The sequence below is a fragment of the Malus domestica genome, chromosome 02 (assembly GCF_042453785.1).
Source record: "Malus domestica chromosome 02, GDT2T_hap1".
Classification (NCBI taxonomy): domain Eukaryota; kingdom Viridiplantae; phylum Streptophyta; class Magnoliopsida; order Rosales; family Rosaceae; genus Malus; species Malus domestica.
The window spans coordinates 2,651,458-2,667,203 of record NC_091662.1 but is presented as its reverse complement, the minus strand read 5'-3'; the positions used below and the strand labels follow the sequence as shown (position 1 = coordinate 2,667,203).

The 15,746-nt window shown below is 37.1% G+C and overlaps 3 protein-coding genes across 3 annotated transcripts; 2 read left to right on the top strand and 1 right to left on the bottom strand.

The window, feature by feature from the left end:
• Positions 1 to 3,545: 3,545 nt before the first annotated feature.
• On the top strand, positions 3,546 to 6,648 carry LOC103448263 (F-box/kelch-repeat protein At1g55270-like). Its single transcript, XM_070805589.1, has 2 exons — positions 3,546 to 4,319; positions 5,143 to 6,648. Exons 1-2 carry the CDS (start codon positions 4,293 to 4,295, stop codon positions 6,400 to 6,402), a joined length of 1,287 nt encoding a protein of 428 aa, XP_070661690.1. The 5' UTR covers positions 3,546 to 4,292; the 3' UTR covers positions 6,403 to 6,648.
• Positions 6,649 to 6,676: 28 nt separating this feature from the next.
• Positions 6,677 to 10,607, bottom strand: LOC103448253 (probable ethanolamine kinase). The gene is made up of 11 exons (XM_008387507.4): positions 10,390 to 10,607; positions 9,947 to 10,038; positions 9,644 to 9,750; positions 9,039 to 9,144; positions 8,566 to 8,688; positions 8,290 to 8,381; positions 7,942 to 8,026; positions 7,493 to 7,598; positions 7,326 to 7,392; positions 7,129 to 7,221; positions 6,677 to 7,046 (listed from the first exon to the last, which is right to left on the bottom strand). The coding sequence occupies exons 1-11, from the start codon at positions 10,524 to 10,526 to the stop codon at positions 6,900 to 6,902; spliced, it is 1,155 nt and encodes a 384-aa protein (XP_008385729.2). The 5' UTR covers positions 10,527 to 10,607; the 3' UTR covers positions 6,677 to 6,899.
• A 1,889-nt stretch (positions 10,608 to 12,496) lies between these two features.
• Positions 12,497 to 15,658, top strand: LOC103406728 (uncharacterized). Its single transcript, XM_008345719.4, has 8 exons — positions 12,497 to 12,792; positions 12,896 to 13,024; positions 13,441 to 13,556; positions 13,712 to 13,793; positions 13,996 to 14,055; positions 14,135 to 14,242; positions 14,858 to 14,903; positions 15,276 to 15,658. Exons 1-8 carry the CDS (start codon positions 12,724 to 12,726, stop codon positions 15,485 to 15,487), a joined length of 822 nt encoding a protein of 273 aa, XP_008343941.2. The 5' UTR covers positions 12,497 to 12,723; the 3' UTR covers positions 15,488 to 15,658.
• The last annotated feature ends 88 nt before the right edge of the window (positions 15,659 to 15,746 follow it).

Here is a 15,746-nt window from a genome sequence, read left to right as displayed (position 1 = left end):
TTTAACTTAAAACTTTCATTCATTAGTACATGGCCGGTGTTGATTATTGACTCAAACATGTAGTCAAAGTTCAATTCTTTGGGCTACTTTGTGGTAATGGGAGACAAACTATAATTGTGCCTAACTCTTTGTGCCCAACTCTTTTGACTTGATGGTAGGCCTTTGGCCATTGATGTATTTGAGAAGCTTTTCTTTGGCTATAAAAGGGGAGCAAGGTGCAGCCCATAAGCATTGAGAGGTGAACAACAAGGAAGAGAGAAAAATAGCAAGAAGCCATTCGGCATAGAGAAGAATTTTCTCAAATTGTCTTGCTTTGTATTTTTTTTGGTTTTCTCTTCCTATTGTAAGTGTGAGAGCTTGGGTTATTTGGGTCTTTGGGAAATTGAGTGATAAACACTATTGTATGTTCTCATTGATTATAGTGGAATACTCCGTCGTCTCCAAACTGGATGTAGGCATTGCCGAACCAGTATAAATCTTGGTGTTCTTGTTGATAGTGGTTTTATTTTGTTCTGTTTTAATTTTTCACGTACAGTCGAATGCCGCTTCCGCACAACAGCCGGTCATAAGAGTGTGCAAAATGTGTCACAGCATAGGGTCCCAAGTTTGCAAAGACCCCAAAATTTTCCTTACATGTACACTGATACACATGTACATAAATGTGCAAGACATCACCAAAGCACTAGCGGTTCAAGCTTTCTACCTAATTGTGCATGTATTGGGTTTGGCCGCTGTTGTTGTGGTGTCACACTTTTTAAATAAAGATGAGGGGTCACCGTCTAAGTTTTGTACAGGACCTCTAAACGTTTAGAGCCGGCCTCATTAATATAAATATGATATCACACTTTTAAAATAAAGAAATTAAAAAAAAATAGAGAGACTTATCAATCGCGATGCCAAACCTATATCAGTTCATGTACAAATATTGTTGTAAAGTCTTATTCTAAGTTTCTTCCCCATCACAAGATTTTGAGAGATTAACAAAAAAAAGTTAGATTAACTAATAATACACTTTTGCCATCTTCCTAAAACTAGAGTAAACTTGTGAAAGAAATATTGGTTAGTGGACGTTATTTTAATTGATTTCCTTTTTGGATGATTTGGATTATTCCCAATCATGGGTTTAATAAAGCAAAAAACAAAAAGAAGTTGGAGCTAATGATCTTGCTTTATTTTTATTATAATATCAAGTTAAGAATCAGTCAAAAGAACTTTAGGAGACAAATGGTTAGGAATTTAGGTCTAGCTAAGATGTTTTTTTGTAATTATTTTATCATGTAGCAAATTTTTATTGAGTATGATAAATATTGATTTGTCAAATGACGCAATTGAAATTGGATAATTGCATGATAGACATCACATTCTCTTTTTCTAAAGAGAGATCAGCAAGTTGATTCATCATGATAGTTTTCTATTTTAGGAGTCGATAAGACTCACAAAAGTATTTAAGTTTCTTTCTGACTACTATCGTGTGATTCACACGTGTCAAGAATAGAACCAAGAACGTATCATGTAAAATACGAGTTTGAAATTTGTCGACAACTACTAAATTACCTGTAGTGGATCATGAAAGACATATGATGGATGTAAAAACGGGTTTTTGTTTTTTTTTCAAAGTGCGGTGTTAGGCACATATTCCTTCTTGAACTGTTTGAAGATTGAAAAGTCGTGTGAACTAGAAAATTTACCAACTATTTTGGTATCTTAATGCTCAATGTTGAATGCTCCACCATGTCATGTTTTGCACCTTTTTTTTTTGGGCTGCTAATTTTAACAGTCCAAAATTACTTTCTATGCTTTCTCCGACAAATATTTTGGCACTTTAAAAGTCGCTTTTAATTTCTCATATTCCTCTATTCTCCTACACGAAACATGTTTATATGTATTAAAGAGTAAATTTTGGATTCTTTAAGAGGATTTCGAGCATGACAAAGACGAGTTAATGTTAACGAGTCTCGTGTATACCACACCTTAGAATTATAAACCACCATTTTCACGGCTACAAAGAACATGGGGAAGTTTAAGAAATGTAGTCACATTTGTAGGTCAACTAGACATCCCTTAAATATATTTTACTTCAAATATCCAATTAAACTCACAGGGGCAATGATCCTATCACTTAATTTCCTACCATTCATCCCCTCCACATGAAAACCTCTTGTTCGAAAGATTTTTTAATGACTAATATCATCCGATAGTATGTTTGTCATACTAAAAATCTCTTCTTTTACTCTTTTACCATCTTTATTATAATACATAAATGACTAATGTCACGTGATTGATGATGTGATCGACATGCTTAAAATTTTTATTTTACCCCTATATCATTGTTGTTATATAATAAAGCACGAACAATTAACAGCACGAGACAGTATGATTGCCACACTTAAAAAAATTTCTTTTACCCCCGCTGGTGAATTTTTTTCATTTTTTTTTTTGGAGGTGCATACTAAATCTATTATGAAAAATTATCGAATATATAAATATATATGACAATAAAATATGGCATCACAAATTAGAGTTCGTAAAAATGTTTTTTATACCAATCCTTAGTAAAAATATTTTTGAAACCAATCCTTAGTAAATATGTAAATTAATCATAGATTAGCACTTGAAGTACATAATTTGTGCTTCAGAAAATACTTTTGGAACTTAAAAATATATTCTTTAATAACGCTTTTAATCATCAAAATGCACTTATCAGACGAGCCCTTAATTAATTCGATTATGATAATCCAATCGCACTTCAGTCCATGGACGAATTTAATTTGATCATCACCAAGCAATAACTAATATTATGGGCTTAGGATAGCGCTCGTATTTATTTTGACCAAAATACCCTTGGTGGAGTGGGAGCCTCATGATCGGATGGTGCCGTGGGTCAACGCACACATACAAGAAAATCTTGTGTCATTAATACAATTTGGCACTTTGGTGGGGCCCGTATTTGTGATTTGTGATGTGGTGGGCCCGCGGGGCACCTCTTATTCTATTTTTGAATCTTTGTCTATGTCCCCATTATTCTTTTTTTTGGTAAAAATGTCCCCATTATTCTTCATCTGATAAATAACACTAGCTTGGATCAAAAAATAAAAATAAAAATTAATTTGTGTTACGGGTTTTTTTACAACTAAAAGCGCTTAATTTTGAGATATATATAAAACATGTCTGACGCTTCATTGTATCATATGAATTTTATTTTAAATATATACATAATGCATGTTGAATGTTTGGTTATGCGTGTTTAAAGTACCTTTAACAAAAAAAATTATAAACAAAAGGAGAAACAATCTCAATTGTTTGCAAGTGAAGATCTTATGGAAAACACTAGTTGATGCAAGTCCTTGATTATTTGTATGATTTTTTTCCGCTTTAGTTTTTTATTAATTTTATGTTTTAAAATTTGATATTAAAGCAAATAAAAAAAAAACAAAACAACAAACAAATTCATATACAATTGTGTGTTAATTTTCTTTTTAATCAATTTTATTGATTTGATTAAAACACAAAAAACCATTTTTAAATATAAAAAATATGAGCTTTTCGAGTTTTGACCCTCAAATTTCCCACTCTCTTTTCCCCAAAGTCTCAGAAGACAAATGCTAACTTCCAATTCCAATCTTCGGTTTGAGAATTGTTACTCAATTTCTTTCGCGAAACAACCACCAAATCGTCATCACTCTCAATCAAAACCATCTCTCTCTCCCTTTCCATGGTCCTCTTAATGGTTTAGGTTTGCCCTTCCTTTCCCCCCCTCTCTTGTTCAACACACTTGTGCTTTGGTGGATTGTGCCGCTGAGGTGAAAAAATGGGCCCTAAACTCCACTGAAACAATTTTAATGGCGAGAGGGGTCTCCACATATTCCTCCACTGCTCTCCTTGCCTCCTAGTCTTTGTGCTGTCTCGCATTTGGAGGTTTTGGGTTCTCTTACTTTTCATCTTTTTTGTTGAAAATATAAGATCTTTGGAGGTTTTGGGTTGTGATTTTTGAAAAATTTGGACGCTTTTTCCAATTGGGGTTTTTATTTTTATTGGTTTTGATGAGAAATGAAGTGAGCAATGTTGGGTTTGTGGTGTTTTCCAATTGGGGTTCCTCTTCGTGTGATGTTTTCCGATTGTGATTCTTCTTCTGGAACTTGAAGATTTGAATTTTGAGGTGGAGTTTTTGAAGTTGAAGTTTTGGTTAGGTTCAAAAGTTAGGACATTACGATTGAAAGATTGGTAATTTGATTTCTGAGGTGGAGTTTTTGGTGCAAAATCTGGTGTTGGCAAGTTCCTGAAAGGAGGAAAAGATGGACACAAGAATACAGCCTCCGCTGGTAAGTTTCTTTTTGTCAAATCTTCCGATATTTTCATGTTTTGTTTCCTACAGTGTGCGCTGCTGAGATTTCATTTTCTGGCTTTTACATTTCGAATTGTCCGATTCTCATATTTTTCTTATGATTTGTGTGTTTTTTTGTAAGTGTTATAACCTTGGAGAAGAACAAATTTAAGAAAATGAATTGATGGTGGATAAAGTTCAACTGTGTCCGCTTTCCTTGAATCCAGGGAGAATATTGGTCGTATGGTTAATCGTCGATGAAAATTTTGTGTTTTGTAAGTGTTGGAATCGTTTATCATAAAGTGCATTTTTGTCCAATGAGTTCAACTGAAATCGTATAATCAGCTGGATCGGTTCCATTTCCAAACAATTTTGGAATTTCTCTAGTAATGGAAACATCCTGCGTGCCCATCCTAAGGTGTAAAAGGCAACGAAAACGCTAGAGGAGAACAAACATTTGAACTCCAAGGTTGCAACATAGACAACTTCCTACTTGTTGGTACCCGTACAAGAAAATTTTGGCTTCTTGCTAATTCAAAACCTATACTCTTGTCTGCTTTGTTTTTATCCGTTTGGTTTCTGTTTCCAGGATTGTCGGTGTTGCCAAGCGCTGATTTAAGTCTGTTGTAGATTAAATATGAAGTACATTTGCGTGGGTTTCATATGCGTTTAATTGGCTGCAAACCTGCGCCCTTGTGGTAATGACTTACCATGAGATCAGGGAAACTGTGTTTAGATTATGCATTTTGTGGAGTTGCCGTATTTTGAAAGGAAAATAACTTGGTTGATTGCGTTTAAGTAATGTACATTTCTCTTTGCAGGTTGATACAACAGCATGCTTATGTAGAGTAGATGCTGGCCTTAAAAGTGTTGCTGGAGCTAAAAAGTATGTCCCTGGGGCAAAGCTCTGTCTTCAACCCGATACTAAATCATCCATTCATCCAACTAGGAGTAAGCCTTCACGTGGTGAGAGTAGCCGCATTCAATCCCCTCTGCTTCCTGGACTCCCAGATGATCTTGCTGTTGCTTGCCTAGTTCGGGTCCCAAGAGTCGAGCATCGCAAGCTCCGCCTGGTTTGCAAAAGATGGTTCCGTCTTTTGGCTGCTAACTTCTTTTACTCGCTCCGTAGGAACCTTGGCATTGCAGAAGAATGGATATATCTAATTAAGAGAGATCGAGAAGGGAAAATCACTTGGCATGCTTTTGATCCCGTGTGCCAGCTCTGGCAACCCCTCCCTCCTGTCCCTAAGGAATATTCTGCAGCCCTAGGGTTTGGTTGTGCTGTACTCGGTGGCTGTCACCTGTATTTATTTGGAGGAAAAGATCCGCTGAAGGGATCAATGAGGCGAGTCATTTTTTATAATGCCAGGACCAATAAATGGCACCGTGCCCCAGATATGCTTCGGAGGCGGCATTTCTTTGGCTCGTGTGTTATAAATAACTGCCTGTATGTTGCCGGCGGGGAGAATGAGGGAGTAAATCGGTCTCTGAAATCAGCTGAAGTCTATGATCCGAACAAGAACAGATGGTCCTTCATTTCGGAGATGAGCACAGCAATGGTTCCCTTCATTGGGGTTGTTTACGAAGGCAAATGGTTCTTGAAGGGTTTAGGGTCTCATCGACAAGTTTTGAGCGAGGTCTACCAACCAGAAAACGACACCTGGAACTCTGTGTATGACGGAATGGTTGCAGGCTGGAGAAATCCTAGTGCTTCTCTAAACAGCCATCTCTATGCTTTGGAATGCAAAGATGGCTGCAAACTTAGAGTCTATGACGAAGCGACGGATTCTTGGAGCAAGCACATTGACAGTAAGATGCATTTGGGTAATTCTAGGGCTTTGGAGGCAGCTTCCCTCGTTCCCCTCAACGGTAAACTTTGCATCGTTCGGAATAACATGAGCATCTCGCTGGTTGATGTTTCGAACTCCAGTGATGTTCACGGGGAAAGTGCCGAGCATCTGTGGGAAACTATAGCAGGTAAAGGGCAGTTCAAGACCTTGGTTACGAATCTGTGGTCAAGCCTTGCCGGCAGGGGCCGCCTTAAAAGTCACATAGTTCACTGCCAGGTTCTTCAAGTTTAGAAACTGTAAATCGTATCAAATTCAAAGGTTCACTCTTTTGGTTCGTATGTTTCTGAAAATTTCACGATTCATTGGACTACACGTAATGTAGAACCCTAGAGGCTTCGTCGGACACGCCAGGATTCTAAATGCATCGGTATATAGGTTCTCGTGTACCATGAAATGTGCTAGGTGATCGAGGATGTTTGTTTTGGTGAACTTACTTTATCACATATATGATACACATATGTTAGTTGCCTGTGCAAATTTTTCATACTCTTTCATATCGCTGCGCTTAAACGAAAAATGATCATTCTTTCTAACAAATTTATTCATGAATACTCGAAAAACATTACAGAGATCAGCTACACAAAAGTTTCTGCATTATACAACACTTCTGGGACCTCCTAAATGCCAATTATTTGTTCATCTTGGCTACAAAAGAATATTTCACAACATTTCCAAAACTGGTAAAAAGAATTGCTTTCCCTACAAATTCATCACACACCGATACCTACTTATTGCGCATTCATGTTCAAGCCGGTCTCAGATTGCGAGAGATGTGATCTTGCCATGGTGAAGCATCTTTCCTTCTGCGTTTTGTATTCATTGTATCGCAGGAAGAAATAACCGAGGTAGTCGAAATTGATCGGAGAAAACTTTGCCTGCATACGGTTGACCAGAATTATATTACGACGATAAATTTTATGGTTTGAGAGGAGAAGCACAACTGGAGTAAGAGGTCACCTGGATTATTCCCCATAGAGCCCAATACAAGTGAGAAGCTAACATATATGTATTTGCCTCAACATACAGAGCTTCAAGATCCTTGTCTGATACCTGTTGGAATCGGAAATATGAACGAAAATTTACAGGGAAGAATATCATCCGATAACATTAACATCTTCATTTAGGGCTAAACTTCTAAATTTGAACCAGTTTACCTCATGTGGATTGGTAGGTTGTATATAATGCCTCAAGAAGTGGTATTGTTCATCCTTATTCGGCAATCTGCATTGACACCATGTTCAACAATCTAACGTAATCCCATGGGATCGCCATGGTATGAAGCTAAAGAAGAGGAGATGGATCAAGAAAATAGAAAACATACAAACTGTAGTCGCATTCATAGCCTGCATATTCATTGAAGTGATTCCCGATGTCAAAGCCTCTATAATTGTATGATCCGTACTCAAAATCGATGAAGTATAGTTTACCTGGAAACTCATCAGAAAAAAGAAATGTAAGTGGAATCGAAAAACAATGTTACTTTCATTTTACAAGTTATGAACCGAAAAAATTTAATCTATGTTTGCTTTCCCCCCTATGCATGTCCAAATACCATTTCAAGCACCAGGAACCAAAATCACCATCATGGAAATCCCATTCTGTTTCTGACCATCTTGGACATCCAGTAACAATGGCGTGCAAAGGAAGACGTCACAACCCTAGGCAACTAACACAAACAGATATATCGCAGGACTGAATTTTGACTATTCTTTACAAAATGTCTTTTGAGGAGTCAACAATAAGAGATGGTGAAAAAGAAGTGTGGAATACCTTCTTCGTCATTAACCATTATATTTCCAGAAAGCAAGTCATTGTGAGCAAAAACGACTGGAGCGTTCAAAAGGCTCGTCAATTCCTGTTCCATTTTCAGGAGAAATGTCTAGGTAAATATGCACAAGTACATTATAGCCAACCAACACAGAAACACCGAATGACAATTGAAAACAAACAAACATTTTGATACAAACAAATATATTCCTTTATCGTTACATCAATGTATCACTGTCAACAACACTTTTGCATTGCCTTCCAGTCGTCATTGTTATGCCAATTTCTACATACTTCATAAGTTGATTAGAAGGATCGCCAGCAACAGGTAAACAAGGATGGTGGAGATACCTTGAGCTCAATCATTTCATTGTGAACTACACTAAATGAAATGGTGTTATAAACTTTCTGCTTCTCATTGTCGTCAAATTCCAGAGCAGATGCTGCAATCAGGCGGTGACGCAATCATGAGAAAAACTTAAGTGTATGAACTGATGTTAAAAAATAATATGAATTGTAAACCTGCCCATACAAAACACGGCCAGTTCCAATCGCCTAATATCAATCTAGCTAACAAGACATGTAGAACATAATGTCTAGAGGAGGTGGGTAAGACTAGGAGAAAACCTTTCTCAAAGAACTTGAACATGTCAATCCACAATTGAGGTTCCTTGGAACCTGGAATTTCCACTTCATGGAATCTGCGCAGTTCCTTGGCAATATTGGCAGCCAGCTTTGGATTTCTCATGTCTGCCAAGATTGGAATGAGTTAAAATCATGTCAATGGACAGATTCAGTTCAGCAAGAACCCTGAAAATGCATATGATTTATTTCAATGAAAGCGACCTACTGTCTCTGATTGTATACCAGTTTCGACCATTCAATGACCGGACAAGAAAAGATTTTGAAGGGTAGAAATGGTGAATTAATCCATCTGTTTTTTTATGGTCATATAAAACCAGAGAACTCTTGTTATTGTTTATTTGATTTGCTTTTGATTTTCTAACTATGTATACTTTTGGTGCGCATGTAAGTGCCCCCTTGGAGGCCTCTATGAAGAATGATTTCGCTTATCAAAAAATTATATAACCATTAGTTACCTGATGGGACTAACGTACGTGCATTGATAAAAGATTGCACCATCCCATTCGCAAAAACTCCCAGTAAATTTGCACCAAATCCTGCAACCGAGAGGTATTTGATTGCCTGAAGATAATATTCAGTAAGCAAACACAAGTGAAGCATGCAAGTAAAGCATCATCAATATTGTAAATTGAAGAGCAAACTAAGTATAGGTGAATAATCCAAATAGACAGAGAAGCATACAGATCAGATATAAGGGAAAAGAAAATGAGAAAGTTGAGTATTATCTTAAACGATAAGTGTTTGTATGCCCGTATGTTCATATCCTTCAATGAATATAATTAGGGCTCGTTTGGAAGTGATTTTAAAATGATTGAAAGTGCTTTAGATGTGAGTGCTTTTGAAATCAATCATTAGTAAAATGCAAGTGAATCCTGAAACAGCACTTCAATTGCTTGAAGTGTTTTTGAAACCCAAAAACACTTTCGCCAAAAACACTTTCGCCAAAAACACTTTCAGTCATTTTAAGGCACTTCCAAATGAGCCGTTAATCTTGTAAATAGTACTAATACTAAAAGAATTTCATCTTCTACACTCATCATTAAAAAGTTCACAAAACTACCTGCAGTTCGCGTTCCCTATTGATAACATAATCCGTGTTAGGCCCGTACAACCTAACTGTCACAGACACGGTGTTTCCATTCTCTTCCTTGACAGTCACCTTCAGCACTGCATGTATCAATGATCACTAACTCAGTTCAGCTCTGCACTGACAAACGCTCAGAAAAATCGAATGAACAATAACGAAATCAAAGTTTGGTTTTTTGATAACATTTTCACCAAAACGATCTTTCAATTGCAAACGATGACTTGTCTTAGCTCATAGAATCCAAACACAACAAACAAGAAGAAGAACAACACTCACGTAGATTTGTGATGCCGCCCGAAATCGTCTCCACGGAGAAGCGAGAGTTCTCCAAATTTGACCATTTACTAAACAGATCCTTGCACAGCTCTCTGCAAATCAAATCAAAGCACATAAGGAAAAATGAAAAGGATTTAAAAAATTTAAAGATAAAGACAAAATAAAAGATAAAATAAATAATAACTTTTTAGTGTAATAATATAATTTTTCGTTAAAATAAATAGTACCGTTTGCTTTTTGTTAAACTCTTAAAATGTAAAATATAAGCAAACGCAAAAATAACAAAATCGAATCTTTTTTTTTTCACATTTGTCTCGTTTCCTGCAATTTATCATCGACCAAACTGAATTTTTTTAAAAGGTTATAGATTTCAAATCCAAAAATCGGATAATTCATCTGAGCTAAAAGCAAGTTGCAGAAAACGAACGGAGAGAGAGACTGACATGATGAGAGGCGAGATGTCAGAGAGAGGGAGGGAGGGGTCGATGGAGAGGGAAGAAGAAGGGATCTGAGAGGTGGAGCAATGTGAAGCTTGCTCAGCTACTTCCATGGCGTTCCAGATGTTCTTCCCGGCTCCCATTTCTCTGTGTTTTTTTTTTTTTTTTGCTGAAGTTTTTGCTCTAATTTTCAAACGCAACGTGTTATGAAAATCCACAACCGAAATTCCAAAGCTCCGACTTGACCGCATTGGGCGGGTGATGTGGAATGACCGATTTGGGCTTCGGACTATTTATCTTTTGCCACGTGTCTCCTGTTATGTCAGAGGACCTATACGTGGTCCTATCAAGAAAAATCCTAGATCTTAATGCGGTGGAATCTAAAAGTCAACATTTTACGATTGGTTTAGAAGTGATTTTAAAGTACTTGAATTGAAGTGATTTTAAAGTAATTGAAAGCGTTTTTTGTAATGGTTTTAAAACCAATACTTAGTAAAAAATGCATATAAATCCTGCAAAAGTACGTGAAAGTTTTCTCTAAAAACACTTTCACTCATTTTAAAATAATTTCTAAACATTATGTTGAGTGGTCAATAACTAGTGTAATTTTGCTTCTAAAAGGAAAATAACATAATATTCAAATTACTTGTATAAATTGGGAACATTTGGTTAATTTTTTAGTATTTTATTGACTTAATAATTCTTTGTCATCCCTCGTGATTCAACTACTTGGAATTCATCAACACATGTTACACATCGTTGACTTTATATGAGGTTCTTAGCAAAGAGGAAAGCAACATAAATAACACATATATAAATAATTAATTATATATAAAGTTGTTAAATTCCAGTAATAACGAATTACATGATTTTGATCAGAAAAAAGCTAAAATATCTTTGTAAGTATTTTTAGCTTTCGAAAAAATCGACTGCCACGACAAGCTAATCACTTTTTAAAAGTATTTGGCATAGTACTTGACCAATATGACACGCGTCAAGGATGGGGTTTGATTGAAAATTTGAAAGCATGTGGTGTGATGGATGAGCTGAAAGTAGCAATAATTGGTTATGTGAGAGGAGTTTCATTCTAGAAATTTCATCGCATTTGTAATGTGAAAAGAGCTTGATTTTAGGAGTTTCATCGCATTTGTAATGTGAAAATGCTTAAATAATTATAACATTAGACCGAGATTCGAACTTAAGCATACAAGTGGAAGTATATTGTTCTAGTTAATTTGGTTAAACTAAAGTATGCGAAAATTCCTTTAAAGCTCTTTTCAAGATTTATTATATGTCTTAATGATGAAACACTTAGTGCTCATTTGGAAGTTTTTTAAAATGAGCTTTTGGTCAAATTGATTTTGAGTTTAAAAAACACTTTAAATGCTTTTTAGAAGAAGCACCAAATATGTGATTTTTTTGGAAGCACTTTAAGTGTTTTTTCAGGATTTACTTACATTTTTACTAAGGATCGGGTTAAAAAATATTTTCATCAAGAGCGCTTATTTTAAAGGCACTTCCAAACAAGTCCTTGTACTCATAAGTTATCAACTAAAGTGATTTTATCTCACAGGTCAGAGTTTTATTTAAAACTTAGTACTTTATGAAAAAACAATATAGAGTGGCTTTTCTGCTGTGTGCTTATCGGAAAAGTACTTTTACAGCTCAAAAGCGCTTTTATGCTTTTTGTCAAACATAACCCAAAAAAAATTTTGATCGTTAGCTCGTTTGGATGTGTTTTTAAAATAACTGAAAACGCTTTTGGTGAAAATGTTTTTTGAATCAATCCTTAATAAAAATGCAAGTAAATCCTGGAAAAGCACTTAAAGTGCTTCCTGGAAGAAACACATAGCTGGTGCTTCTTGTAGAAAGCACTTAAAGTGCTTTTGAAACCCAAAATTGTTTTCACTAAAAGTGTTTTCAACTATTTTAAAAGCACATCCAAACGAGCCAAAATCATTTTCAACCCTTACATGAACAGTTCAAAATAGGCCCATAATCATAGTGTTTGTGTTATGGGATTTTGTAGGCCACGGGCCTCCTTATAAGCTGTTTGGGTTTCAAATGGGTCGAAGCCCAATTATTTTAGGCTGACGGACGAGATAGATAAACCGTCAGTTTAATAACAAGCGGGTCAAAAAACCCGGATTTCCTATTCGGTAGAAAAATTACTGCTTTGAATCACTCACTCCCGTTCTCCTCTCTCCGGCATCTTTCTCTCCTTCGCCATAACCTCCGCCGCTTCTCCGCCCAACGCCTCCACCACCGCTCTCTCACCCTTATTGTCTCTTTTCTCTCTCCATCTCTCTCTGTGTCTAGCACACACAGTGTACACAGACGATGCAGAGGCAGCTGCTGAAGAAGCTCAGTCTCCGACCTCCCAATGGACTCACCCAATTCAATCAGCGGGTCCGTACACATTTTCCGCTCTCCCAAGCTTACGTTCCCGCTGAATCTCTCACTCATAATTCCGTTTGCTTATATTTCCATTTCCTGGTTGGGTTTTTTGCAGAGAGAGATGCACAGCAGGAACAAGAAGGCGATGGAGTTGATAGCAAAAGGCTGGAGCGCCCTCAAGGAAGTCGACCGAGTCATCGATTACTGCGAGCTCAACGATCGCCGCCTCATCCCTCTTTTACGGGTAATTAATTAATTTAATTTCAGATGTTAATTATGTAACTCAAACCCTATTTGTGAATTTGCATTTTTGTTTATGAATTTGGAATAAATTTTCATTTTTTTATGTAAATTATGTAGTTTTCTCAAACCCCAGTTGTGAAATTTGTGCTTTTTGTTCATGAATTTGTGATAACTATTATTATTTTTTTTATGTGATTTATATGTTTATATTTTTGAGAGGTCGCAATTGGTGCGATGGCAAGTGCCTTCGCCCATGAGCGGTAGGTCTCGGGTTCGAGACTTGGAAGCAGCCTCTCCATAAATGGGGGTAAGGCTAGCCGACATTCACCTCTGCCAGATCCTGCGTAAAGCGGGAGCCTTGTGCACTGGGTACGATATGTTTATATTTTTGGGTTTCTGTTGTTTGAATTGTATCAGGGAGCGAAGGAGAATTTTGAGTTGGCACTGGAGGCTGACAATTCGAATACCCATGCCAGGTATTGGTTGTCCAAATTGCATTTGAAATACCATGTCCCGGGAGCCTGCAAAGCTATGTAAGTTCGGTTTTTCGTTGTTTTAATCGTCTCGTTTCGGTGTTTTCTCGTGTTGCTTTTCTGATGGTGCTCTGCATTCCCTACATTACTGCTTTGTAATGCATCATGATGGAGGTCATTTGATTGATATGTTACGCCATTTTTCGTTATAACAGAGGAGCTGCTTTGTTAGTTGAAGCGGCAGATATGGGTGATCCGGATGCACAGTACGAACTGGGTTGTCGTCTTCGAGTTGATGTAAGAATTCTAAGAAATTTGTATTTGAAGTTAGAAGATTTTTTTTTTTTTTTTGTGTTTATCGGTTTAGCTTTCTTAAGGATAGTTTTATGTTCCCCTAACCTATGAAGTTTAGTGACTCCGGCACTTAAGTTCTCCCCTATTAGTTCACTTTGCTTTTGGTTTATATTACTGAGTTTTCAACTGTTTTGTTTTTCGTTAGAATGAATACGTCCATTCGGATCAGCAAGCTTTCCATTATATAGAGAAGGCTGTCGACCAGGTATGTTTTCACATGTAGATGCAAATTGTAATGATTCCGAAATGTTTTCAAAGCCTTACTTGAGCTCTCTATGTTCTAGTTGCATCCAGGTGCTCTTTACCTTCTTGGTTCTGTGTATCTGACGGGAGACTGCGTGAAAAAAGATATTGCCTCTGCAATGTGGTGTTTCTATAGGGCATCGGATAAGGTAAAAGAGCTCCTGGTACCCCCTAGTCAGTTTCAGCAATGGATCATCGATGAGGGATATGCATGCGGGTGGAAACTAAGTACTGGTGGTAGAAAAATGGACATTGTTTAAACTTGAAGTGCTTTAGTAGTCGTAGATTTTTGTTGGTAAAAAAATGGTGATCTTTGAAACGGGGTTAGATATACTTGATAAGCTATTGTGACATTTGCAAAGATGAGTAAATTAAAATTTTCATATTTCTTGACTTGAATAGCCCCACTTTCTTCCATTTGCAAAATGAGTTTTAAGTTTCGTGATCCAAAACATGGTAGCATTTTTGCTTTGTATATACTGAACGCTTGTTTTTCCAGACGATTTAGTAGTTGGAGTGACTCTCTCTCTCACTCTCTCTCTCACTCTCTCTCTCATAATTTCACTGATTTGTGTACAGAATCAGTTTTTATGAATCTTAATGTCCGCTCCTCAAATTGACAATCCGTTAACTAGGTATACAACATGCTGGTGCAACTGTTTTGCAAAGATAGGAGATAGAAAAACTTTTATCACGTACATGGAACCTCAACATTGTTTAACTAGTGCACCATTTTAAACTGTTATTCCTTTTAATATGTGCAGGGACATCCCGGTGCAGCTATAGCATTTGGATCTCTTCTTCTTAGAGGTCTGTTCTTTTAACCACGCTTCTTCTGTTTTATGTGGAATTTGATGTCCAGTCATAGTCATAGACCGTGTAACTATGAAGGATGATTTGGAGTTTCGCTGGTAGTTTTTGGCGATCATTCTATTGATACAAAAAGGGTTCTAAACACCTATGGTATCACCAAAAAGGTCGTACCCAGTGCACAAGGCTCCCGCTTTACGCAGGGTCTGGGAGAGGTGAATGTCGGCTAGCCTTACCCCCATTTGTGGAGAGGCTGCTCCCAATTGTAAAAAAAAATATATGGCATGGCTATATTTTATTTGTCTGCATACATTTCCTTTGCCAATTTTGTAACGAATTTTCTACTCTTAATGATAAATTTGCATGTCTTAGGTGCTGAAATCCCCGAATCCGTGACGAAGTTCTCTTCAAAGAGGGGTCCTTTGGCCAGAAAGGAAAGCGTAACAGATCCCATAGAGATGGCAAGAGAACGATTCCAGATTGCTGCGAAAGCAGGATGTGATCTTGGACTTAAATGGTTGGAAAGACTTGAGGAGGAAGAGAAACATCTTTTGACCGGATCTGAAATGGCTGAACAGGGGTAAGTCCTCCACCCGCCGGAGGCCTTACCATAGGTCTAAATTAGGTGAAATTCTTGCATAAGACGCCCTGTGGGATCCATATGTAGAGGTGTCACAAACGGATATCCGTACGCTAAAATTTTCGCTATGTTAAGCTTCATATTTTACATCATACAAAAACACGTCCAATGGTCATACCAGTCTGAAAACATATCCGTCTTCATCTCATTCAACGGCCCCTCAATGCGCACAAAATGCCTCCTCAATGAGGACAAGGGGATCG

Bases quoted from the DNA above. Each gene is read 5' to 3' on its own strand.
- LOC103448263 (XM_070805589.1), top strand. From the start codon at position 4,293: ATGGACACAAGAATACAGCCTCCGCTG. The intron at 4,320-5,142 runs GTAAGTTTCTTT...TTCTCTTTGCAG, and splicing joins CAAGAATACAGCCTCCGCTG to GTTGATACAACAGCATGCTT.
- LOC103448253 (XM_008387507.4), bottom strand. From the start codon at position 10,526: ATGGGAGCCGGGAAGAACATCTGGAACGCCATGGAAGTAGCTGAGCAA. The intron at 10,039-10,389 runs GTCAGTCTCTCT...TTTGATTTGCAG, and splicing joins GACATCTCGCCTCTCATCAT to AGAGCTGTGCAAGGATCTGT. The intron at 8,027-8,289 runs GTATCTCCACCA...AAAATGGAACAG, and splicing joins ATGAAATGATTGAGCTCAAG to GAATTGACGAGCCTTTTGAA.
- LOC103406728 (XM_008345719.4), top strand. From the start codon at position 12,724: ATGCAGAGGCAGCTGCTGAAGAAGCTCAGTCTCCGACCTCCCAATGGA. The intron at 13,025-13,440 runs GTAATTAATTAA...GAATTGTATCAG, and splicing joins GCCTCATCCCTCTTTTACGG to GGAGCGAAGGAGAATTTTGA. The intron at 13,557-13,711 runs GTAAGTTCGGTT...TCGTTATAACAG, and splicing joins CCGGGAGCCTGCAAAGCTAT to AGGAGCTGCTTTGTTAGTTG.